The sequence below is a fragment of the Dipodomys merriami genome, unplaced genomic scaffold (assembly GCF_024711535.1).
Source record: "Dipodomys merriami isolate MVZ:Mamm:240054 unplaced genomic scaffold, mDipMer1.0.p SCAF_24, whole genome shotgun sequence".
In the NCBI taxonomy this organism is placed as follows: domain Eukaryota; kingdom Metazoa; phylum Chordata; class Mammalia; order Rodentia; family Heteromyidae; genus Dipodomys; species Dipodomys merriami.
In genome coordinates this window covers 16,222,146-16,249,118 of record NW_027203826.1, presented here as the reverse complement: position 1 = coordinate 16,249,118, position 26,973 = coordinate 16,222,146, and the positions used below count along the sequence as shown (strand labels likewise).

Sequence of the window (26,973 nt, the reverse complement as noted above, 5' to 3'; positions counted from 1 at the left end):
ACCATCTCTTGGATGTGAGCTAGAGATGAAGGATCAGGTCTCCAAGGATTTAGAATCTGGGAAATAAAATAGCATTACTAAAATGTGAACTGTTACACTCCTGTGTAGTCTAAAAAGTCTGTTTGAAATTGCTTTAAAAATACTTTCCTGGTATAACCCCTGTTTTCACTGTATTTGATGTTGGTATAATTTGGAGAGAGGAAGGGAAAAAACTAATTGTTTAACTAGGGATACAGGTGGACCCATTGCAACAATGAGATGTACAAGACGTTATGTCGAAAAACGAACTTTACAACTTTGGCGCTGGGGGTGAGCTGGTGGGGGTGGAGGGGATGGGAAGGGATGGGAAGGGGAAACAAAGGAGGAGGCAACAATGCTTGATAAAAAATGTACTCATTACCTTGTCCATGTAATTGTAACCCCTCTGTACGGTATTCTCACAATAAAAACAAAACAAAACAAAAACCAAAAAAAAAAACAACCAAACTTTCCCCTTCTTGGATAGGGAATTTTCTAAGGCAAAAACATGAAGCTGAGCTTACCCTAGAATTTAATACATTATTCCTCACAAAAGTATCCCTATAAAGAATAGATGTGCTCTATGAAGTTACAGTTACTGATGTTCATTTTGGACAAGCTTATTCTTGATAAATCTCTTATGAGTGAGGATCTATGTTTGAGTGTAGAATGAGGGTATGTGTATATGTATATATGTTTGAAGGTATATGAGTGTGCATATGGGTGTCTGTGCTTATGAATGAGTATATGTGTATAAATATTTGGTAGAAATCTGAGATGTCCTCTTTTTTCTTAAAGTTCTAATCTTTAGCATTCTAAAATAAAATCATAGGTCAGTTCAATAGCTTGCCTAATTTCATCTGTCCCATCTGCTTTGAATTACAAATAAATTTAGTGTCCAATTTTCTTATTTATTTCTTCCTATACCGTCTACCTAATTTCTACTATTAATTCTTTATCCTTATAAAAAAGTAGGAAATCTAACAGTATATATGTTTTTTTACATTTACTGTGGCACTATTCATTGTAGCCTACACTATTCATTGACTCCCTCCACATGGAGTCAGCCAATACGACTGCATTAACAAATTCTAGTGTATCTTGATAATATATCATGTTACCATAAAGAAGAATGGTAAGTTAATATTTGTTAGAAAAATGGATTGAATGAGAAGACATTAGAGTCAGTAAAATAAGCCTCTCTCTATGTATATAAGTATCACATACTTATTCTCACATGCACAAACTAAAGAAAGTTTTTCAGAAAAGAAAAGGAATTAGTGAAGAATGGGTAGAGAGAAAGGTGACAAAGTAGGAGGAGAATGTATATGGTCAATTCAGAACATATGTATGTATGGAATTTAAGCAGAGAAACTGTGTGTGTGTGTAGCTGTGTGTGTGTGTGTGTGTGTGTGTGTGTGAGAGAGAGAGAGAGAGAGAGAGAGAGAGAGAGAGAGAGAGAGAGAGAGAGAGAGAGAGAGAGAGAGAATTCTCAGGCTTGAACTCAGGATCTGAGCCCTGTCTTTGTGTTTGATTGCTCAAGTGTATCATTAACATTTTGGAGAAATAATACAGTGCTTAGAATTAAGAGAAAAATATTTATTGTTAAGTGGTCTAGTGAGAAAACATGTTTTTTAATTCTTGTCAATAAATGAAACTTTCATATTGTGTGTCACATAGTCTAGGTTATTGGATTTGGATAAGTATACAATTTATATACAACAACATTTTTTAGGATATACTAGTAGTAAAACATGGATTCTTATGCATATTCCATAGGTAAGTATGGTATTCTTTTTAGTTTGTCTTGCCTATTGGTCTCACTCTTACCCACTACCACATTTGGACTCAAGTCTCATTATCGTTATTTTTAAGTTCATACCCCTGGATTCCACATATGAGCAAAAATGTGATAATTGTTTATTGAGCTTCATTCAATACGGTGATCTCCAGTTCCACCCATATTTTGCAAAGTACATAATTTCCTTTCTAAAATGGTTGAGGAATATTTCAAGTGTGTGAGTGTGTGCACGCATGTGCATGGGGCATGTATGTGCATGCATGTGCATGTGTTTTTGAGAGAGTTGTATGTATATCATCATTCCTTCTGAAAATAATCTCAGATGAAGATTCAAGGAATTTACACACACACACACACACACACACACACACACACACACACACACACGACCTCAGGAGTTAACAATATAAATGTTATATATATTCCAAATGAAACTTGCAAGATTAAAACAATGATAAAACAGTTGCATTGCTAGTGATAGACATGTTGGATGATTATTAAGCATGATATCTTACAGATGACCTCTTGAGGAAAAAGGTTGGTGTAAAATGTTGATCTTCCAAGAAAAATGGAAAATGATCAGTTTTTAAAGTCAAAGAAAATATCTATGTTGAGTTTGTGGCAATGAATTGCAATAAAAAAAACCCCACCAGGAACATCATTGCAGCTATAAACACATTGTACTTGATTAACAGAGAGGCCAAAGCTTCTGGATAAGGGGGCTGGGAAGGTGGCTCAGTGGTAGAGGGCTTACCTTGCATGACTGAGGCCCTGGGTTCGATTCCCCAGCACCACATAAGCAGAAAAAAAAAGCCGAAAGTGGCATTGTGGCTCAAGTGGTAGAGTGCTAGCCTTGAGCTGAAGAGCTGAGGGACAGCACCCAGGCCCAGAGTTCAGGCCCCACGAACAGACAACCCCCCCCCAAAAAAAAAGCTTCTGGATAAGATGAAGGCATTTCAGTGGAGTTTGTAAATGCAGATGGCTTTATATAACCCTCCTTGAAGCTGAGATATCATTTAGATGACTTGTGTGTGGGGTGAGATAGCTGTGAAGTCACTAAAACCTATGTTGAGGAACAGTTTGTGGAAGAATGCATGGTGGCCGCTGTATAGTATTAAGTGGCAGACAAAATAAAAATGTTTCGTGGCATAAAATTGATTCAAGTTTCTTTCTCAGTTTGTCTTCGCATAAGATATTAAAAAAAACATTTAAGTGTTATAGAGATATCCAATTTTCCTTCTGGTTTGTAATGAAGCAGTGGACATAAATAGCAAATGCTGCCCACTTGGCCAGTTTCATTTGTGAGGTAACTGCAGAATTGGACATGAGAAAGTTATTATGATCACTGGAATCCATACATTGCACTACAAAGAGGCAGGTGGTAACTCATTTGAAAGATGTTTTATTAATGAAAACATTTGGGCTAACGTTTTAAAAGTTAACCGACCTTAAGAAAGGGTTAAGGACATTGTTGGCTCACAAAAAGCAATAAGTACATTTGTCAACAACCGAACTGGCTCAATGATTGGGGTAATGTTGACCAAGATGCATTGTGTGCATATATACACTTTTTTAACATGGCAACTCCTTTGTACAACTACTTAAAATAATTTGTTAAAATATAGAGTTTAACATCTTCCATTTTAAGCAGTTACTGAATGTATCTCTGAGCAAGGGGTTCTTGTTTACCAATGTGAAAGTGTGGTAGCTGAATCACGGGAGTATTAGCTTTTACAAATTGTGCAATGAAGTTAAGCAGTTCATGGAATGAAGAAAAAACCTGTCAGGGAAACTCAGTGATAGCGAGTGATTGTGTCATAATATTTATTGCAGACAATTCAGCGTTGAATGTCCAATTGCAGTGTCATAACTAGTTTCTCAGCTCCTTGATTTTTAAAATAAGTTTTTTATTGTGAAAATACCTTACAGAGGGATTACAGTTACATGAGCAAGGTAATGAGTACATTTCTTATCAAGCATTGTTGCCTCCTCCTTTGTTTGTCCCCTACCATCCCTTCCCTCCCACCTCCTCAACTACACTTCCACCCCTCCCCCATCTGCCTAAATTGTAAAGTTTGTTTTCTGCCATAACATCTTGCACATCTCATTGTTGCAATGGGTCAATCTGTATCCTTATTTAAACAATTTGTTTTTTCCCTCCCCCTCTCCAAATTATACCAGCATCAAATATGGTGAAAACAGCGGTTATACTGTGGGGGAGGGATATAAGAAGCAAAAAAAAATCACATGGTACCTTATAAATACATTAGACACAATAGCAAGAAAGAAAAACACCACTTGTGTCCCAATCTTGGGGTTCATTTCGCTTAACATCATCTTATCTGACCTTTTCTGCTTGTCCCAGACATATACTAGTTATTACAATAAGGAAAACCAAGGGACCTATGTTTCTCTGGGCCTGGCTTACTTCACTTAATATAATTTTTTTCCAAGTTTTTCCATTACCTAACAAATGGGGTGATTCCATTCTTTCTGATGGAGGTATAAAATTCATATATATATATATATATATATATATATATCTGTATATATATGTCACATTTTCTTGATCCATTCATCTATTGAGGTGCAGGACGGAATAGGAGAAACCCTCGGTCTCCTTGGCACAGGCCGAATTTTTTAAATAGAGATTCAGAATCACAACATATCAAAAAAGGCTGGACAAATGGGATTGCATGAAGCTGCAGAGCTTCTTCATGGCAAAGGACATAGCTAGAAAGAACAATAATAAGCCCACGGATTGGGAGAAGATCCTCACTAGCCATACAATGGACAAGGGTCTCATATCTATAATACACTTGGAACTCAAAAAAGTAAATCCCCCAATAACAAATCCTCAAAGAAACAACTGCCCAATAAATGAGTGGGCTAAAGACTTAAAGAGAAACTTCTCTGAAGAGGAAATAAGAATGGCCAATAGACACATGAAGAAATGCTCAACCTCCATAGCCATAAAAGAAAAGAAATTCAAATTATTTAGCCTAACATCAACTTGTCTGACCATTTCTGCTTGTCTCAGACATATAATAGTTATTAAGGACTCAAATGGTTTTTCTTTCATGCTATTGTTTCTAACATATTTTTAAGATGATTTCTTTGTTGCTTTGTATGTCCCTCCCCCACAGTATAACCCCTGTTTTCACTGTATTTGATGTTGGTATAATTTGTGGAGAGGAAGGGAAAAAACAAATTGTTTAAATAGGGATACAGGTGGACCCATTGCAACAATGAGATGTACAAGACATGTTGAAAAACGAACTTTACAGTTTTGGCATGGGAGAGCAGGGAGGGCGGGAAGATGAGATGTGATGGGAAGAGGAAACAAAGGAGGAGGCAACAATGCTTGATAAGAAATGTACTTATTATTTTGCCCATGTAATTGTAACCCTTTTGTACTTATTAATAAAAAGAAAGATTCAAATCAAAACAACATAGAGATTCCACCTCACCCCAGTTATAATGGCTATAATCAAGAACTTTAACTAAACAACAGATGCTGGAGGGGATGTGGACAGAAGGGAACCCTAATGCATTGTTGGTGGGAGTGTAAATTTGTTCGACTACTTTGGATAGTAGTATGGAGGTTCCTCAAAAGATTACGCATAAGTTCCCCTATTACTCAGCAATCCCACTTTTGGACATTTACCCAAATGATCACAAACAAGACCATACTAAAGCTACCAGCACAACTGTGTTTATTACAGCATTATTTACCGTAGCTGAGCTCCTTGATGTCTAATATGAAATCATTGGAAGATAAATTAAGGATGTGAAAATGTAACTTAAAAGGAATATTTCTCCACAGGGAAAGACAACGTCATCTATGACACTTCAATATGCTGATGAATGTAGGAAATTATTTGAATTATTTAAGGGAATATTAAAGAATATGAAAAGTAAACAAATGGAAATGCATATTTTTGTTGCATCATTCAAACCACTTGATGTGTATGGTAGCCTATAATGGCTAATCATTCAGTTACAAAGCAATGATGAGCTGAAAACTATGTATAACAGTCTCTTATTGCTTGAGTTCTATAAACCATGTAAGCATGATAAAATTTTCCACTTTGAGGAAGAATATCAGAATATCCAATTGGGTTCAGGACAACTTACAACTGTGAGCAATTCTTTCTAAAACTTACAATCACAAAGAGACATCTGTTCTCAAGAATGCTCAAGAGAAACCTGTGCAAAATAAATACAATGCAAATGATTGGTTTAATTCTAGAAATCTGAAATTACTTAATTTCATAATTTAACCTATCGTCTCTAAAACAGTTCATTTTAACAGCTAGAAACTATAAAAATAGTTACAGTAATTACATATTTATATGAAATCTTTCAGTTTCATATAGTAACCAATTTTCATTATGAATCTACTGGAGATAATTTATGTTTAGAATTTATGTCTGGTTGGTCTATATTTGATAGCACAAATTGAGAACTCTAATTTTGAGTGACAATTTTAATTTTCATTTTTGTCAGTCGTGGGGTTTGAGCTCTGGGCCTGGGAGGTGTTTCTCAGCTCTTCAGCTCAAGACTAGCACTCTACCACTTGCCACAGCACCACTTCCTGTTTTCTGAGTGGTTTATTGGAGATAAGAGTTTCAGGGACTTTGCTGCCCGAGTTGGCTTTGAACCTTGATCCTTAGATCTCAGCCTAGTGAGTAGCTTGAATTACAGACATGAGCCACATGTGCCTAGCTAAATTTAAATTTTTAAATGGTATATAACAATTTTAGTTATGCAGTAAAGCGTGACACACATACACATACAATGACAAACTTCAGTGTACATAATACAAGATATTTGGCACTTTTAAGTTTCCTTACAGGTGAGTCAGAAACATGTATGGAGAGAAAAGATGGAGTAATTTTATTATAGTGGGAGTAATTTTAGTAAGAATGACTTTTAATGAACATACATTTTTTTCACAAAAATCCATATAAAACTCTACAGTGAAAATAGAGTACCCTTAGTATTTTTACAGTAAGTCCTCGATTTGATACATCTATTACCAAATGGACTTTATCTTTTCAGCATTAGCTGTTAAGTGAGAACAAGGTTGCAATAGAGTCATTTATCCAAATCCAATTAATATATACCCAATCTATTACAAAAGCAAGCAACAGTGGATTCTTTCTTATACTACATGGAGTGGTGAGCCATACTCTCGTGTGTTTGCCTGTGCGTAAGTTTGTCACAAATTCAGCAGCCTGGGTCTTATGTACAATTGTGGTCTCAGGAGCCAAATAATTTTTCTGGGAGCATAGGTTTCATTAGTTTCATTTGAACTTGTTCATTCTTAATTTAAATTTTAGAGCCTGTCCATATACTATTCGATCTATTAGAATTTCCATGTCCATTTTCCTGAGGAAATAAATCAGATAATTGATTATAGTTAATCATTACTGAAACTACATCTCACTCATTTTGGAATTAAAGATGAACACACATAATTTACTCAATAGCTCACATTTTCCCATAAATGTATAAAATTTCAATAGAATTAAGAAGGCACTTGTTAGATAAATACAGAATTAGTAACTTTTCCCATTATTTGGTAGAAAATTTTAAATAGACATTGTCCTATGTGCTTGTCAGGGGGAATAATAACTACTGAAATATAGAAATTACATATTCAGTGTTAGATAATGAGGGGGTGGAAAGTGATTTGACATTGAAACTCTCTTAGCCTGACTATCATAGCACTTGTGTGTTAAGTTCACTCACATAAGCATTGGGATGAATGCTGTGATACCCTTAGTTGGCATCCCCACCCATAAAGAGTAGGAAGAACTGTTTGTAGCAAGACTTCTAGCAGAAGGTAAGTTCTGCATAATGAGATCTTTAGCACATTGAGTCATTCAAAGTCCATTGTGAATGCCACTCAGTTTGCAGAGTGAAACACAGTTGAACAAAATTTAGTAGACTGACCTATAAGGTTTCAGTACTACAGCTTTTGACATTTTCTGTTGCCAATCCAGAGATATCGAAACATGCTCCTTTGTTCAAATCTGCTCTATGTATTGGTTTTGAATAAGATTTTGGCTTATTTCCTACTTGTCATTGCATTTTGATTTAAATAGAGCCAGATGGATCCCAGACTCTGGCTTCTGGCATTTGACAATTTATTATAAATATTGTTGTCGAGTCAGTGTCTCCACGAAGGGAAGAAAGCCTGGAATAGAAGAGTATACAAGCTACACAATAAGAGGAGCCTCTAGGGATAGAAGACAAAAGAGAGACATTCTTTGCAGAAACACCAGGAAGAATTCAGGCCAGCCAGGTACCCAGGCAAATCTGTATTGCAAATCTAAATTACAGAACTGGAAAATAATTCATATTTTATTTTTAATTGTTTTTTGTCCATCATGGGGCTTGAACTCTAGGCATGGGCTCTTTCCCTGTGTATGTTTGTGCAAAAGGCTAGTGTTCTACCACTTGATCCACAGCACCACTTCCAGCCTTTTTTGAGCAGTTTATTGGAGGTAAGAGTATCAAAGACTTTCCTAACTGGGCTAGCATTAAACTGAGATCCTTACATCTCAGCCTCCTGAGTAACTATGATTATAGACATGAGTAAACCGTGTCTGGAATTTTTAAATATTTTATTTTAAAACATGGAGTATGACTACAGTTACACAAATAAGCCACTCTAGAAAGCAGTATGGGGGTTCCTCAAAATACTACCTATAGGGTTCCCCTATGACCTTCAAATCCCACTTCTGGGAATTTACCCAAATGATCACAAAAAAGGCCATACTAAACCACCAGTATGAGGATGTTAATCACAGCATTATTTACCATGGCCAAGATATAGAACCAACCTAAATGCCCTTCAGTAGATGAATGGATAAAAAAATGTTGTGTGTGTGTGTGTGTGTGTGTGTGTGTGTGTGTGTGTGTGTGTGTTGAAATTCTATGCTTCCATCAGAAAGAATGATACCACCCCATTGTTTTATTGAAAAGATGATGAACAGTGGGTTTACAGTTACATAAGTAAGGCACTAAGTACATTGGTTTTTAATCATTGTTCCCCCATCCTTCTTCATCTTCCACTTATCCCCCCACCCATCAAGTTGTAAGGTTCATATCCAACATAGTGCCAAGTGAATATCAATGTTTCTCCGGTTCATCCTTTGTACTGTTGCTTCTGTAATTCCCTTTATTGCCTTCTTGTGAGAAAAATATTGAGCATTTCTCAACGATCAAGGGTTGAGCTGATTGTATTATGACCATTTGGATAATTTACATACCCCAAACTCCTTTATTCAACCACACTTGATTCTTTTGGCAGCATTAAGCAATGTATTCTCAGGCTTCAAGTAGGTGGAAATTGCTAGCTTTGTTATTTCACTTAGATTCTATGACCAGGCATCTGAAATTTGAATTACATGGATCACTATCAGAACTCAATATCAAGTTCGTTCAGACTGTAATGCAATTTAGATAGTCAACACATGATCTTGAACTTGTAATTTACATTCTAATATGTGTAAACAAAATATTTAACAGCAAACAAAATACTAGGCTATTTGTATCACGTTCAAATAACACATGTGCACTAAAAAGAACATTAAATATACAGTTATAGATATAAATTGTCAACAAAATACAGACAATTACATGCCATTTCTCATTCCAGATATTAATTCTATTGTTTTCCCAAAACACAATGATGTAGTCTCCACAGGAGCCTCCAAACAGCAGCCTTGATTTCCTCATTTCGCAGACTATATATTATAGGGTTCAAAGATGGAGGCATCACAGAATAGAAAACGGATGCCAAAAAGTCCACAAGGTGTGGGACATCGGGGACTGGCTTCAAATGGGCAAAAACAGCTGTAACTATAAACGTGGTGACAACTATGAGATGGGGCACACAGGTGGAGAAGGCTTTCGACCTTCCTTGTAGGGATGGCATTCTCAGCACTGTATTAAAGATGTAAATGTATGAATACCCAATGCACACAAGGCACAGAAATCCATATATGATTCCAATGGTCACACTAACATCAGTGGTGATATGTTTCCTAGAGCAAGAAACCTTCAGTAGAGAGGGGACATCACAGAAAATCTGGGGGAGTTTTCTGGAACCACAAAATGATAGAGAGAAAGTTCCAGCTGAGTATAAAATCCCAAAGATACTGCCAAGGAACCAAGAAACAGCTACCAACTGTACACAGATTCTATTGTTCATGATGACCTCATAGTGTAGTGGGTGACAGATAGCTACATAGCGGTCATAAGACATGGCTGTCAGGATGAAAACCTCAGACCCAACAAAATGAACCACCAACAAGACCTGACTCACACATCCTGAGAAAGATATGGTACTCCTGTAGATCAAACAGTTCCAAATAAAGTTGGGGACAGTGACTGAAATGAGGCCTACATCAAGGAAGGACAAATTCTTCAGGAAGAAGTACATTGGGGTATGAAGACACCGGTCCATGGTGACAAGGGTAAAGATGAGAAGATTCCCCATGACAGTGATCATGTAGATCAGCAGAAACAGGAATCCATGGAAGAGCTGGGTCTGCTTGCTGTCAGAGATTTGGGTGAGAATGAAGTCTGTCTCTAATGTAAGATTGGCCATTGCTCCTACTTTATCTAATTCCTGTAGACAAAAGTAGAAAAATACATGAATATTGTGTGCTGAGATTTCCTCTGCTCCATTTCACTTCTTAGCAGTACATTTTTATCTTGTTAAAATCAATATTCTGATCAAATGTATTTAGAGTTTTACTCTGTTAGATGCATGTCACAGTTCCTGCACTTAAAATATCTTTTAGAAGTACATGAGAATGATAGCTGTTAAGCTAGTAGATTAGACAGAATATGTTAAGTTTTACATGATGTCTAAAGGATTTATTTGCTCATTTATTTTGGGGCACAATCTGAATTGAACCTTCCCTTCTTCTCTCTTTCTTTCTCTCATTCCCTCCTACTTTCTCTTTTCTGTTTTTCTTTATCTCTCTATTGAAATTATTTTGCTATGAAAAGTTCACTCACACATGTAAGAAAAAACAATTTAAGAAACCTATATGCACTATTATCTTGTACTACCTCTTCATTTATTCTTTAATGAAGAAGAGAAGAAAGCATCCCAAGGAAGGTTATAGAAGAATGATTAGAAATTTGAATGTAACACATAATAAATGCTAAAACAATAATAACCTTTATAATTTAAAATTTTATTCTGAATTATTAGTTAAATTTTGAAAGAAGTCATTGTGTGGTTCAATGAATGTCTAAGAAATCTCTAAGAGAATGTTGCCATTGAATCTGTTTGTCTATGGCTTTGATTATAAAAGGAAGTTACATTTTCATGGAGAACAACATTTTACATTTATTTTTATTGTTATATGCATTGTACAGACTTATCAAAAATCAATCTTAGTTATAAAGGATATAAAAATTGAAAATCAAATCTCTTTTGTTAAGTGGCAATTTCTTTGTACAACTACTTAAAGATAATAGAAGAAAAATTAAAAATCATTTATAATTTTAGAATTGTAACAATGAAAAATAATAGTAGGTATAGGTGATAAGAAGGAAAATGTTTAGCATTCCTGATCAACAGGCTTTTTCTGTTAGATCTCATGTACACTACATTGCCTTTCATGTCTCTCACACATACTCCCTCACTAACTCACTCCCTTACTTGCTGTTTTTCTAGTGAGATTATTAGCATCGATATGAAACTCCTTTTATAATAATTTTGTGGTAATACATACAGTTTGCAGAATTCCAGCACTGAAACGAGTGTCATTGAGATACTACTCAGTGTTGTGCAGCAATTCAGTGTCTAAAGAAGAATGAAATGTAAGAAATAGTTTTCCACAATCTGATTTTTTCAATCTTTGTTTGATTTGTTGTATTTTTTTTAATTGTATTTTATTTTATTTGAGAACATACTGTACAGAGGGGCTACAATTACATGGGCAGGATAATGCATACATTTCTTACCTGTGCCAAGGAGCTCTAGAGTTTCTCCTATTCCATCCTGTAACGTTTTCAGTGTATCTGCTTTTCCTCACGGTCTTTGATCCATTTGGAATTGATGCTGGTGCAGGGTGATATATAAGGATCTATCTTTGGTTTTCTTAAAACTTTTTTAAAAATTATAAAGATACTGTACAGAGAGTCTACAGTTACATGAGTAAGGTATGTGTACATTTCCTATTGAGCACTGTTACCTCCTCCTTTGTTTTTCCCCTATGATTCCTTCCCTCCTTCCCTCCCCAGCTCCTCCCTCACTCCTACCCCATAGTTGTAAATTTCATTTTTCATTTTCAACATAGTGTCTTGTACATCTCATCTTTACAATGGGTCAAACTGTGTCCTTGTTTCAGCATTTTGTTATTTCCCTTCCCCCTCCCAAATTAGATAAATGTATATACAAGATGCAGGGCAACAGAATCAAATATAGTGACAACTAACTTTAGTTTTTTACAGGTGTTTAACCAATTTTGCCAGAACCATTTGTTGAAGAGACTGTCTTTCTTCCATCCTATATTTTTGTCTTCCTTATCGAAAATTGGTGGCCATAGGTCTGGGGTTCTTTCTGGGTCTTAAGTTCTATAAAATTGGTCCTCAGGCCTGTTTTGTGCCAGTTCCAAACTGTTTTTTATTCCTGTAGATTTGTAATAGAGTTTGAAATCTGGTATTGATATTAAACTGCAGAGCTTCTGCATGATATCTAAAATTTACTGAGAAATAAAAAAAAATAAATCCCCCCAAAACAAATCCACAAAAAACAACCACCCCTTAGTAAGTGTGCCCTTATAAAGAAATCTAATAACAACAGATGCTAGCAGTGATGTAGCCAAAAGGGAATTCTACTACACTGTAAGAATGCAAAATTTGTTTAATAACTCTTGAAAGATGTATGGAAGTTCCTCAAAGAGTAAATATAGAGCTTCTCAATGACTCAGAAATTCTACTCCTAGGCATTTACTTAAATGACCACAAACAAGGTCATACTAAAGTTACCAGCACAACCATGTTTATTGCAACGCTATTTACCATAGCTAAGACATGGAACCAACTCAGATATCTCTCAGTAGATCAAAAATATATGGTATATGTATACAATGGAATTCTATGCTTTCATCAGGAAGAATGCATTCATAAAGAAATGGAAAGAATTGGAAAAAATCATATTAAGCCAGACTCAAAGAAACATAGAACCCATGGATTCCCTCATTTGTAATAAACAGTTTGTGTCCAAGATAGTCCTAACCAATGAACAAAATAGCTAAATATCTATATTCATATGATCATATAAGATGATGCTTACCTTACAATTTGCCTCAAGCAGTAAAAGAGAAAGCACAGGGAAAGTGTGAAGTGTTCGGTCAGGATGCTGTGTAATCAAGTAACAGGGGGTGTACTGTTTTTTGAGGAGCAGCTCTCTATGAAAACTTACACTAAATAAGAAACAATTTATCTCTGCAGAATTTGCAGTAAATTAATATGTAGATTATTGCTTCCTTCATCATGCATAGGCTGCTTTGTCTTTGGCATTAGGCTTTCTGGAAATTAAGCCTAATTTTTTTATATTTATTTATTGTGAAAATACTGTACAGAGGGGTTACAATTACATGGGTAAGATAATGAGTACATTTCTTAGCAAGCATCTTAGCCTCCTCCTTTGTTTCCCCTTCCCATCCCTTCCCATCCTCCACCCTGCCCCCCACCCAATCCTCCCCACCAACCCCCACCAAAGCTGTAAAGTTCGTTTTCGACATAACGTATTGATAAAATACCAAATAATCCTCTTCTGAAAGATTCTACTCTTTGAATTCTTTCACCAGTAGCTTTATGCTAAACAAGTTGTCAACAATAAGAAATAAATGAACATGAAAACAGTTAAAAGAAAGCTGAAAAAGACTCTTTATCAAGGAAAGAATATAGAGCTTTCTAACATTAGACATTTAGAGATTTTCCATTATTCTTTAACTTCTAGTTCTAGTTGTTTAATAAACTTGGATTCCATAATTATTCTGATGGTTCTCTTTCTCAATTAGGCTTATGGCTAGAGGCATATAATATTTATCAAATTTAATACTTTATATAAAAAACTTCCCAGAGTACTTTGAGATTTGTGCTTCAGTCTTTGTAGTAAATCATGTTTGGAAAGCTTAAAAAGTTATTCATCCTCCTTAGACTTAAAATGTGGAAAATGATGGCTCTTATGTTATTTTCAGTTGCCAAGTAACTGTGTTCTATGCATATGAGTAATTATTAGATGTTAATTTTTAAATCCAACTTTATTTGGTGAAGATATTTGAAGAGATTATCATTGAAAAATGACTAAATTTTACTCTCTATAACATTAAGTGACAGTATAATGACAATTGTGTCTTGTGATTCTTGGTAATAAACTTTTATTTAATTGTATCTATAGGGGACAGCATCATCTATAAAGTAAAATGGAATCTCGAACTCTGCAATGTGGCTAAAAGGTAGTATGGCAGACTCTGGGAAGAGAAGAGGGGAGTTTGAAATGGAATCGTTCTCTAGTTGGAAATGAGAATTGCTCTGATTTTAATATTTCATATGAGATATTGCATCAAATAATCACACTGTACCTCATAAATATGAGCTGTAGTAGTTAAATCACTTTTTCAATGATTATAAAAAATGAAATATATTAAAATATAAGAAAACTTGTATTCAGCATAGATAAGCTCCTAGCTTGAAAGCTCTTACACATAGATAGACATTTCTTTCCACATAGTCTTATGCAGGCCATGGAAATTCTCTACCTCCTGGCTTTCCCACAGTATTATGAAGCTCCAATATTCAGCTCACCTGCTAGTATTCAAAGTGCTAATATTAGACCTCTTCTATTCATGGTGTGAGGGAAAATGTGAGTGATTTCATCAAGTGACTTCACTTGAAGTCCTCTTTTTAATGGAAAGAAATAATGTCCAATTTACTCTGCAATACCCTCAGGGAAAACAAAGTACTGAAGAGAAACCTAGTTCTCATGGGGAACAGGATGCAGTTCTTTATGGAGCCTTATTCACTAGGATGAACAGTGTGTGTAGCATGGGTGATGAGTGTGTGCAACATGGACCCTATCCTTATTCTTCTCCCCTTTTGTTCCTGCTATGACCTTTCCTGTAAGGTCAATGAAAGTCCCACCTACCTCTTCACCAGTGCAACACAAGGTGATGCCCCGTGTATACTTTGGTTGTTTTTTGTTACAACTCATATTCTAAAGTTTCTGAAAACTGATTTTGAGCTCATACATAGTTTCAGACTGTCAGTAAATTTAAATTTTAATATTTATCCTAGCATATTTATCCCTATATTCCTTCTGAGAATGGAAAGTCTGCACTGTGACTTAAGCTAGTTCTGAAAAATGAACATGTGTCTATAGTGACACAATGTTATCATTGTTCCTCATACTACCACAGTGGAATATATGCATGAGTATGGAGTAAAGGTACTGTTCCAATTAAAAGAGTAATAGTTGACATTTTATTTATTATAGCATATATCTGAAACAGCTTGAATTTTGGAAGCACAAAAAATGAGATCTAATTCTAATAAATTTAGAGAATAGAGTTAAGAAGAAGAGTTCAAAATATAAAAAAATAAAGGCCAGATACCCGTGGCTTATACATTTAAACCTAGCAGAGAGCTGAGGATTTTGATTTGAAGCCAAAGCAGAAAATTTTGTGAGACTCTTATCTCCAAATAGTCACCAAAACACTGGAATGGATGTGGCTCAAATGGTAGAGTACTAGTCTTGAGTAAAAAATACTACTGGCGAGCATCCAAAACTTGTGTTCAAGTCTCAGGATACACAACACACACACACACACACACACACACACACACACACACACACACATTCATTCTCAAACTCACACTCACATATACATGTAGGTAACTGTGAAGCTGAGGTGTGAAATCTGGAAAATGTTCGAAAGGTTGGAACACTGCCTCAACAGCATTTGGAATGCTGAGATCTGGCCATGGAAGGGTTAAAAAAGACAACTGTTGTCTGAGACTGGATGGCCTCCCCACTCCCTTTTTTTTAGACCAGCAGCTGTGCTGGGGACCTTGTAGGTTGGGCAAAAGATCTTCACAGCTTAACCTTGGGCTAGTGAGTGGACATGGTGTCTGGACTGTCCATGGGCTGCAGTCTCTTGTCTCAAAATAATAAGGAAACCAGTGTCTCTCATAAATTCTATTTGAGCTCTGATTTTAATATTAATATAGATTATATATTTTTGCATACATCCATGGTAAACTTCCCTGTGTGAACTCAAATAGATATACTAATTTGTGGGACTTAGGGACCAAGTATCAAAGAGCCTTGGGACCCCTGGTCCTGGCTGAGTCTCCTCCATTATATCTCTTTCTCTATCTCTTGCTTTTTCTAGTTTTCTTCAGCCCTGTCATGCGGTTAGCAGTGCATGACACACACAAACAAATATATCCTCCAGTTATGCTTAGCAGAGCACAAACACACAAACAAATAAATAAAAATTAAGAAATGAAAATAAATCTTGAAATAGCTTGAAGAATGGATCTTGAACATACAATTACTAAGCTCAGTAGAATAGGACATTACAGTATTATAAAATAAAGTAGGTCTTCCCCAAATTATATTCTAATCTTAACCTCCCTCAAAACAACAACTTAAGCCAGACATGGATGTATTACTTTAAGAAGTAATTAATTATAAATGAGATTATAGGAGTCAGTCCCTAATCCAATATGATTAATGTCCCACTGGGAGGAGACACAGGTGGTTCACTCTCCATGCAATTTGAGGACAGAGAGGGAGATGACCATGATGAGCAGGAAGGAAGCCCTCACCAGAGGTGCACTGTATTTATCAACACAATTTGTTGAATTGCAACCCCTTTATACAACTACTAGAAGATAATTTTTAAAAGCTTAAATTAAATATACAATAAAACACAGAGAAATTAAATAGCAATATAGATAACAAAAAATACATTGGTAGAGATCTTAGTTGCTTGCATGAGTAGCTCTCATGTTTCCCTCCACAATGTCTATATTGTTCAGTTGAACAAATACCAGGATAAATTGAGTTTTAAGTCAGTATGACTGCATTAAGTCTATAAAGGTATCCAAGTGTAACAATGACATAGAAATTGGATTGTAATCTTGAGGGAAAGCTTCAGGATTCTGAGCTCATAACACTTTCCAAATGTAGGCTCCTCATGGTTTCCTTAAAACTTGCCTAATATTAGAGCCTTATGACATTTTATATGAGTCCATATTCTACTAAAATTTGAAAACCTAGCCTTGGAAGTGCGTGGTTATGAAAAATTGTATCATATGTAAGATTCCTATTTCTAATATCTAAGTCTTTGTATGGAATTGACAGAAAACAATCTGAATATATTTTCTTTCATTTCTTTTATTGTCAGTTATATAAGTACAGTGATAAGTACATTTCTTGTCAAACTTGTTACCCTTTCTTCAATCCTCTCCTATTTTCCCTTTCCCCCAACACCACCATCCAAGTTGTATAGATCATTTCCAACTCTTGTCATGTGTATATCGCTGTTGCATTGGTTCTCCCTTGTCCTTTTCCTCACCATTCTGTTCCCCTTCCCTTCCCTGATTCGAATAAATGTATCTACAATACAATATCAAACCCAATAACAACAGGGGATATAACATAGGGGGAAGAACATACAAAGAAACAAAAAAATCATATAATACATGAAAAATAACAAAGCAGACAACATTACGGGAAGGAATAGGAGAAACTCTAGGGCTCTTCAGCACAGGCCAAAGTTTTCTTATTAAAGACCCAGAAACACAACAGATCAAAGAAAAATTCTACAAATGGTATTGCATTAAACTGAGAGCTTCTGCATGACAAAGGACATAGCTAGTAAGATCAATAGAAAGCCCACATATTGGGAGAAGATCTTCACTAGCCATACAATGGACAAAGGTTTCATATCTAAAATACACTTAGAACTCAAAAAATAAATCCCCCCAAAATAAATTCTCAAAAAACAATCTCCGCATTAATAAATGGGTTAAAGACTTAAGGAGAGACTTCTCTGAAGAGGAAATAAGCATGGCCATTTCATGAAGAAATTCTCTAGCCATGAAAGAAATCAAAACACCTATGAGATTCTACCTCACCCCAGTTAGAATGGCTATAATGAGGAAATTTAATAACAACAGATGCTGCAGGGGATATGGCCAAAAAGAACCCTACTGCATTGTTTGTGGGAGTGTCAACGTGTTCAACCACTTTAGAAGGTAGTATGAAGGCTCTTCAAAAAACTCCACATAGAGCTCCCTATCACCCAGAAATCCCACTTTTTACCCAACAAGGTCATACTAAAGTTACCAGCACAACTATGTTTATCACAGCATTATTCACCATACCTAAGATATGAAACAAACCCAGATGCCCCTCAGTATATGAATGGATGGAGAAAATGTGATACTCACACAAGTGCGTGTGTGCGTGCGCACGCGCGCGCACACACACACACACAAACACACACACACACAATGGAATTCTGTGCCTCCATCAGAAAGAATGACATTGCCCCATTTGTTAGGAAATGGAAAGACTTGGAAAAAATTTAAAGTGAAGTAAATCAGACCCAAAGAAATATAGGTCCCGTGGATTCCCTTTTTTGCAATAACTTGTATGTCTAGGAGAAGCAGAAAAGCTCAAAAAGCTATGTACATATGACCATACAAGATAATGCTAAGCATAATGAACCCCAAGAGAAGGACACAAGTTGTTTTATCTTTCTTGCTGTTGTTTCTAATGTATTTATTATGTATTATTATTTTGTTTGTTCCTTTTGTATGTTCTCCCCTTTGGTACAACCCTTGTTTTCACTGCATTTGATTCCGGTGACCTTCATCATGTTTATACATTTTTCTAATTTGTGAAGGGGAAGGGAAATAACAAAATGTTAAAATAAGGATACAGGTTGACACATTGTAACAATGAGATGTACAAGACACTATGATGAAAACCAACTTTACAACTTCTAAGGAGTTGGGGAGGTGGGGAGGAAAGGGATGGTAGGGGAAAAACAAAGGAGGAGGAAATAATGCTTAATAGGAAAATATTTGTAAAGTAGAAAGTTTAACACTGTCCAGTTTAAAGGATCACCTTTTGTCAATGTTTTTGAATTTGGCACCTTGTGTCTTGAATATACATTTATCTGGTTTGGGATAAAGGAAGGAGAACAACAATATGGTGAAACAAAGGACACAATGTGAACCAATGCAACAGCAATATTAACAAAACACTGTTGAAAATGAACTTCCCAACTTGGGCACTAGGAGGTTCAGGACGAGGGAAAGTGGGAGAAAACAAGGGAGAGGATAATAATGTTCAAGAAGAAATGTACCTCTTACCTTACTTATTTAAGTGTATATCACTCTTATAATAAATAAAAGTAAATCAAAGAAGTTACTGAATAATTGCTACTCTGAGTAAAGTGATCTTGTTTATCAATGTGAACCTGTGCTCTCTAAATCATGTGACTATCAACTATTAAAGCTTGACATTTTTCATGTCAAGCTGTTCACATAGATGAAGGAAAACCTGTCAGTGATATCTAGTGGTTGTGTCAAATCATTCATGGTGGGCAATATGAAGTTCAGGAAAGAATGTCCAAATGCAGGGCCATAATCAGTTTCTCAGCATCTTGATTTCAAATATGAAATCATTGGAAGATAAATTAAGAAGTTGAAAGTGTATTTTAACATGAATAAAATGGAACATTTCTCACCAGGAAAAGAAAATGCCTTCTATGACTCTTCAATATGCTGATGAAAATGGGAAATTAATTGAGTTAAGGAAAGATTTAAAAATTTGAAAACAAATAAATGGAAGTGAAAAGTTTTGCTCTATCAGTGTGGAACCACTTACAAAGCAATGATAGGCTGAAAGCTATAACTAATACTCTCTCACTGCTTGAGTTCTACAAACATCACTTAAGTAGTGATGAATTTCCCACTCTGAGGACGCATATCATAATGTGCAATTTGATTCAGAACAAGTTGCAACTGTGAGGAATTCTTTCCAAAACTTACCATCACAAAGTTATCTGCACTCCAGCCTGATTAATGGAAACCTGTGCAATATAAATACAATGCAAATGATTTGCCTAATTTTAGAAATCTGAAATTGCTTAATTTCATAATTTAACCCATCATCTTAAAAAAATGTTCACCTCAACAGGTAGAAAATATAAAAATTAGCTGTAATAGTTACATATTTTTATATAAAGTGTTTCAATCTCCTTAGTATAATTTTCATCATGAAATATTGGGAAATCATTTATGTTGGGAGTTTATATGCTGGGTGAATCCACATTGCTAGCACAAATTAATTAAGAACTTTAATTTTGTGTGACAATTTGAAATTTTTAACTCGCATGAAAAATTTTAAATAGTTGTGGGATAAAGTCTCTCTCTCTCTGTCTTTCTTTGTCTCTCTGTCTGTCTGTCTGTCTCTCCCTGTTTGCCTGTCTGTCTCTCTCTCTCATACACACACACACACACACGCACACACACACACACACACACACACACACACACACACACAAACGGACATTGTCAAACTCCAGTCTACATAATACAGGATACCTAACACTTCTAAATTTCCTCAAAGGTGAGTGGGAAATATATTGTATAGGGAGACAAGATGTAATAATTGTATAATGGTTCCATATCTTAGCTATGGTAAATAATGCTGCAGTAAATAAAGTTGTGCTGGTAGCTTTAGTATGGTCTTGTTTGTGATCATTTGGATAAATGCCCCAAAGTGGGATTGCGGGGTTATAGGGGAGCTCTATGTGGAGTCTTTTGAGGAACTTCCATACTACTTTCCAAAGTGATTGAACAAGTTTATACTCCCACCAACAATGTAGTAAGGTTTCCTTCTGTCCACATCCCCTCCAGCATCTGTTGTATTAGAGTTCTTGATTATAGCATTCTAACTGGGGTGAGGTGGTATCTCAATGATAGCTAAGATATGAAACCAACCTAGATGCCCCTCAGTAGATGAATGGATCAAGAAAATGTGATACCCTCACATACACACACACACACACACGCACACACGCACACACACACACACACACACAGACACACACACACAAAGGAATTCTATGCCTCCATTAGAAGAATGACATTGCTCCATTTGCTAGGAAATGGAAAGACTTGGAAAAAATTATATTAAGTGAAGTAAGCCAAGCCCAAAGAAACATAGGTGCCATGTTTTCCCTTATTTGCAATAAATAGTATATGTCTGAGACAAGCAGAAAAGGTCAGATAAATTGACGTTAGGCGAAATGAACCCCAAGATAAGGATACAAATGTTTTTTCTTCCTTGCAATTCTTTCTAACATATTTATAAGATGATTTCTTTGTTGCTTTGTATGTCCCTCCCCCATAGTATAACCCCTGATTTCACTGTATTTGATGTTGGTATAATTTGTGGAGATTAAGGGAAAAAACAAATTGTTTAGATAGGGATACAGGTGGACCCATTGCAACAATGAGATGTATAAGATGTTATGTGGAAAAACAAACTTTACATCTTTGGGGTGGAGGTTGTTGGATGGGTGGGTGGGAGATGGGAAGGGGAAACAAAGGAGGAGGCAACAATGCTTGATAAGAAATGTACTCATTACCTTGCCTATGTAATTGTAACTCCTCTATAAAGTATTTTCACAATAAAAAAATTTGTATCATTGTGAAAGTAATTGCAGTGAGAGTGAGTTTTTTTTGTTTTTTGTTTTTTGTTTTTGTTTTTGTTTTTGTTTTTGTCTGTTGGTCGTGGGACTTGAAGTCTGGGCTTGGGCATTGATCCTGCTCTCTTCAGTTCAAGGTGAGTGCTCTAACATTTGAGCCACAGTGCCACTTCTGGTTTTCTGGGAAGATAGGAGTCTCAAGGACTTTCTTGCCTGGGCTGGCAAGATCCTGATCCTCACATCTCACATCCTCACATCCCTGATCCTCACATCTCAGCCTCCTGAGTAGATAGGATTACAGATGTGAGCCATTAGGGCCCAGGTTGAGGGATTTTTTTCATGTAAATTCATGCAAAAACTAAATTGGGAAATGAAGTATTGTTAGTACTTTGTTATTGTTGTTGTTGTTGATCTTGGTTCTTGAATTCTGACTTTCATGCTGTCCCTCAGCTCTTTAGCTCAATGCTAGCATTCTACCACTTGAGCCACAGAGCCTTTTGGTTTTCTAGAGGTTTATTAGAGATAAAAGTTTCATGGCCATTCCTGCCTGGGCTGGTTTGAATTTCAACCCTCAGAGCTCAGCCCCCTGGGTAGCTAGAAATACAGGTATGAGCCACCAGTGCCCTACTCTGTCTGTGCATTTCTAATTTTAAAATATTGGTCATTTAATTTTTCTCCTGGACCTAGGAAGACCATCATTGTTATTGATTCACTTTCTTTTTAAATTCCAGTAGAAAATTTAGCAGTTATTGAAAAACATTCTGCTTCAAAGTGAACATTTAGGTCTTGTCAATGTACTTATAGGATCATATATGATATTGTGAATTTTAGATGTGGGCCTTACATTATGACAATGGATCCCTCATGAATGAGATAATGGTGTCATAAGAAACCCAGAATCTGTCTCATGCTTCTCCATGCAACGGGGTGCTTTAAACCTGAAAATAACAGAAAGCCAGCACCAATATTAGGACATTCTATACCCAGCCTAGTGTCAGATGCCTATATTCCAGATTTATGATGCCAAATTCTTTTCTTGTTAAGCTTCCCAGTCTATTATTTGTTAAAGCACTCTAAACCTACCATGAACATCACCAGCCTTTCTGTCTCTGCCTCCTGCCATCCAGATGGTGTAAACTGTTTACCATGTGACAGAATACTTGACTTCAAATAGTGCACAGCTGGTTGGCAAAAACTAATGAACTCTACTCTGAAATGTAACATGTTTAAGGCAGTGTTTGTTCCCTGTAGCACACTCCTCTAAGAGCTACCCTTAGGCTGCTATGTTTCAACACAAAGCTAAAATTTTCAGTTAACTTTCAACTATTTTTCTTTCCTGCATAAAAACACATTTTATTTTTAAGTTAAACATATAGGAAAAGCAGTAAGAAATGAGAAAATGTCTAAAAAATTAGGAATACAATAGGAAATATGGACCAAAAATGTCAACAAAAGCAAATTAAAACAACCATGAAATTGATAAGCCCAAGAAATCTTATTAAAATCTTGTCTTGCTTTAATAGCTCATTCAAGCACTTATTTTATTATAAAGAAGATAATAGAACAAAATAATAATGTAAATGCAGTAAAATTGTAAATTCTTTGTTAATATATTATAAATAGACATGGATAACATACTTTTCAGTATACTGTGGAAATGTTTGACTTAAAATCTCCTGATTATTGTTTTCATCATTCTTCATCTTTTATTAACTTTAGAGGCTTTTGATGTGTTCATATCAAACTTCTGACTTCCTTTAGTCCATTATAGGGACCTTCAAGGCTTGTGATTACTTGTATAACTGTAGCCATATTCCATGTTTCAAAATAAAATATGACTTTAAAAAGCCAGGCTCAAACTTGTAATCCAAGTAACTTGGGAGGCTGAGAACTGAGGATTGCAGTTTGATGCCAGCCTAGGCAGCAAAGTCATGAGAGTCAACACTACTATGCTACTCAGAAAAAGCTAGAAGTGGAGCCATGGATCTGGTGGTAGAGTGCTAGCATTGAGTAGACAGGAGCTCAGGGACAGAGCCCAAGCCCAGAATTCAAGCTCCAAATCAGATGATAATAATAATAATAATAATAATAATAATAATAATAATAATAATAATAATAAGTATTAGTTTTCCAGGTCTGTAATTTAGAATTGCATTACAGATTTGCCTGGGTATCTGACCTGCTGAATTTCACCTGATATCTCTCCAGGTAATGTGCCCTCTTACATCTTCTATCCTTAGAGGCTACTCTCATACAGCAGTGTACATAATCTTCTGTTTCTTCATTGTGAATATACTCCCTCCATAGACACAGGTCTTTCTGCAGGGAAAATATCAAGCATTACTCAACCAGATTGTATTGTGACCATTTGTATAATATACGCATTCGAAACACTGTCATGTAACCACACTTGATTCTATTTTTCAAATTTATTTTATTGTAAAGATATGCAGAGGTGTTACAGTCACATATGTAATGAGTTTCTTTCCTTTTATCAAAAAAGAATATTTTATTTGATGTAAAGATTATGTACAGAGGAGTTACAGTTACATTGGGTAAAGCGTATATTTATTATCAAACATTGTTCCCCGCTTCTTCATTCTCTCCCACTTTCCCTTCCCTTGGTTCCTCCAACCTCCAATGTAAAATTAATTTCCAACATAGTGTTGACTATCACTGGTTGCATTGGTTCACACTTCGTCCTTTGTCTCACCATTTTGTTGTTCCCCTTTTCTTCCCTAACTCAGATAAAAGTATATACAACACACGGGATACCAGAATCAAAACCGTGACATCAGGTTATAAACCAAAAGGAAAAAAAGTGAAAGAACAAAGAAATAACTTCACACAGTACATCAAAAACAACAACAAACCTAATATCATCTTATATGGTTGCATGTACATAGCTATTGATCTATTGTGACCCTCTGCTTGGACTGTCCTAGACATATACTAGTTGTTAAAAATGAGGGAAATAATGGATCCTATGTTTCTTTGGGTCTGGTTTACTAAACTTATTATGATTTTTTCCAAGTCTTTCCATTTCCTTATGAATGAAGTGATACAATCCTTTCTGATGGCAGCATAGAATTCCATTGTGTATATATACCATGTTTTCTTGATCCATTCATCTACTGGGCATGTGGGTTGGTTCCATATCTTAGCTATGGTGAACAATGCTGCGATGAAAATAGTTGTATGTAAAGATCCAAACACACAAGAAATCAGAGAAAGGGTGGATAAATTGGATTGCACTAAACTGCAGAGGTTCTGTATTTCAAAAGTACAGCTAGCAAGATAAAAAGATTGGGAGGCAGATGAACATATTGGGAGAAGATCTTCTCTAGCTATACAGCAGACAAGGGCTTCATGTGAAAAATTTCTAGAGTTCAAAAGTTAAACCCACCCAAACAAAACCTCAAAGAAATAACCACTCCATTATTAAGTGGGCTAAATAATTAAAAAGTGACTTCTCTGGGGAGGAAATAAGAGCGGCCAATAGAGACTGGAAGAAATATTCAACATTTTTGTGAATAAAAGAAATGTGATTCAAAACCACATTGAAATTCCACATCACCACAGTTAGAATGGACATTATCAACAAAACAAATACTAGTAAATACTAGTGGTGAATTTGCCTACAGGGAATGCTACTAAACTGTTGGTGGGAATGTAATCCACCACTCTGGTAAGCAGTGTGGAGGTTCCTCAAAAGACTAAACCTAGAGCTCTGCTATGTCCCAGAAATCCTATTTCTGGGCATTTACCCAAACAATCACAAACAAGGCCACACACTTGATTCTTGTTGCACCATTAAGCAATGTATCCTCAGGCTCCCAAGAGGTGGAAACTGGCAGCTCTGTGCACTTCAAGTCTGAATTACACGTTTTACTTCAAGAATTCAGTATCAAGCTTGAATGAGCTATGATATAATTTCATTGTTGCATTATACTGAAATTGTATATTACATACAAATATGTATAAACAAAATAATTAATAGCAAACAGAATGCGGAGCTATTTATATCACATTAAAATAACACATATATGCTAATAAGAGAATTAAAAATGTAGATATAGACATAGATTTTCAATAAAATTCATACAATGTCATGTCCTTTGTCTTTCTAGATATTGATTCTATTTTTTTCCCAACATACAATGTTGCAGTCTCCATAGGAGCCTCCAAACAGCAGCCTTGATTTCCTTATTTCTCAGACTATATATTATAGGATTCAAAGATGGAGGCATCACAGAATAGAAAACGGATGCCAAAAAGTCCACAAGGTGTGGGACATCGGGGACTGGCTTCAAATGGGCAAAAACAGCTGTAACTATAAACGTGGTGACAACTATGAGATGGGGCACACAGGTGGAGAAGGCTTTCGACCTTCCTTGTAGGGATGGCATTCTCAGTACTGTATTAAAGATGTAAATGTATGAATACCCAATGCACACAAGGCACAGAAATCCATATATGATTCCAATGGTCACACTAACATCAGTGGTGATATGTTTCCTAGAGCAAGAAACCTTCAGTAGAGAGGGGACATCACAGAAAATCTGGGGTAGTTTTCTGGAACCACAAAATGATAGAGAGAAAGTTCCAGCTGAGTATAAAATCCCAAAGATACTGCCAAAGAACCAAGAAACAGCTACCATCTGTACACAGGTTCTATTGTTCATGATGACCTCATAGTGTAGTGGGTGACAGATAGCTACATAGCGGTCATAAGACATGGCTGTCAGGATGAAAACCTCAGACCCACCAAAATAAACTACCAACAAGACCTGACTCACACATCCTGAGAAAGTGATGATACTCCTGTGGGTCAAACAGTTCCAAATAAAGTTGGGGACAGTGACTGAAATGAGGCCTACATCAAGGAAGGACAAATTCTTCAGGAAGAAGTACATTGGGGTATGAAGACACCGGTCCATGGTGACAAGGGTAAAGATGAGAAGATTCCCCATGACAGTGATCATGTAGATCAGCAGAAACAGGAATCCATGGAAGAGCTGGGTCTGCTTGCTGTCAGAGATTTGGGTGAGAATGAAGTCTGTCTCTAATGTAAGATTGGCCATAGCTCTTACCTTATGTAATTCCTGTAGACAAAAGTAGAAAAATACATGAATATTGTGTGCTGAGATTTCCTCTGCTCCATTTCACTTCTTAGCAGTACATTTTTATCTTGTTAAAATGAAGATTCTGATCAAATATATTTAGAGTTTTACTCTGTTAAATGCATGTCACAGTTCATGTCCTTAAAATATCTTTTAAAAGTATATGAGAATGATAGCTATTAAGCTAGCATTTTAGACAGAATATGTTAAGAAAGTTTTACATGTCATCTAAAGGATTTATTTGCTTATTTCT

At 35.9% G+C, this 26,973-nt stretch overlaps 2 protein-coding genes across 2 annotated transcripts; both read right to left on the bottom strand.

Moving 5' to 3' along the window:
• Nucleotides 1-9,500: 9,500 nt before the first annotated feature.
• LOC138835538 (olfactory receptor 14A2-like) lies at nt 9,501-10,445 on the bottom strand. Its single transcript, XM_070034027.1, has one exon. It carries the CDS (start codon nt 10,443-10,445, stop codon nt 9,501-9,503), a length of 945 nt encoding a protein of 314 aa, XP_069890128.1.
• Nucleotides 10,446-25,736: 15,291 nt separating this feature from the next.
• LOC138835537 (olfactory receptor 14A2-like) lies at nt 25,737-26,681 on the bottom strand. Its single transcript, XM_070034026.1, has one exon. The coding sequence runs from the start codon at nt 26,679-26,681 to the stop codon at nt 25,737-25,739; it is 945 nt and encodes a 314-aa protein (XP_069890127.1).
• Between the last annotated feature and the right edge of the window lie 292 nt (nt 26,682-26,973).

Coding starts and splice junctions, on each gene's coding strand:
- LOC138835537 (XM_070034026.1), bottom strand. CDS start 26,681: ATGGCCAATCTTACATTAGAGACAGACTTCATTCTCACCCAAATCTCT.
- LOC138835538 (XM_070034027.1), bottom strand. CDS start 10,445: ATGGCCAATCTTACATTAGAGACAGACTTCATTCTCACCCAAATCTCT.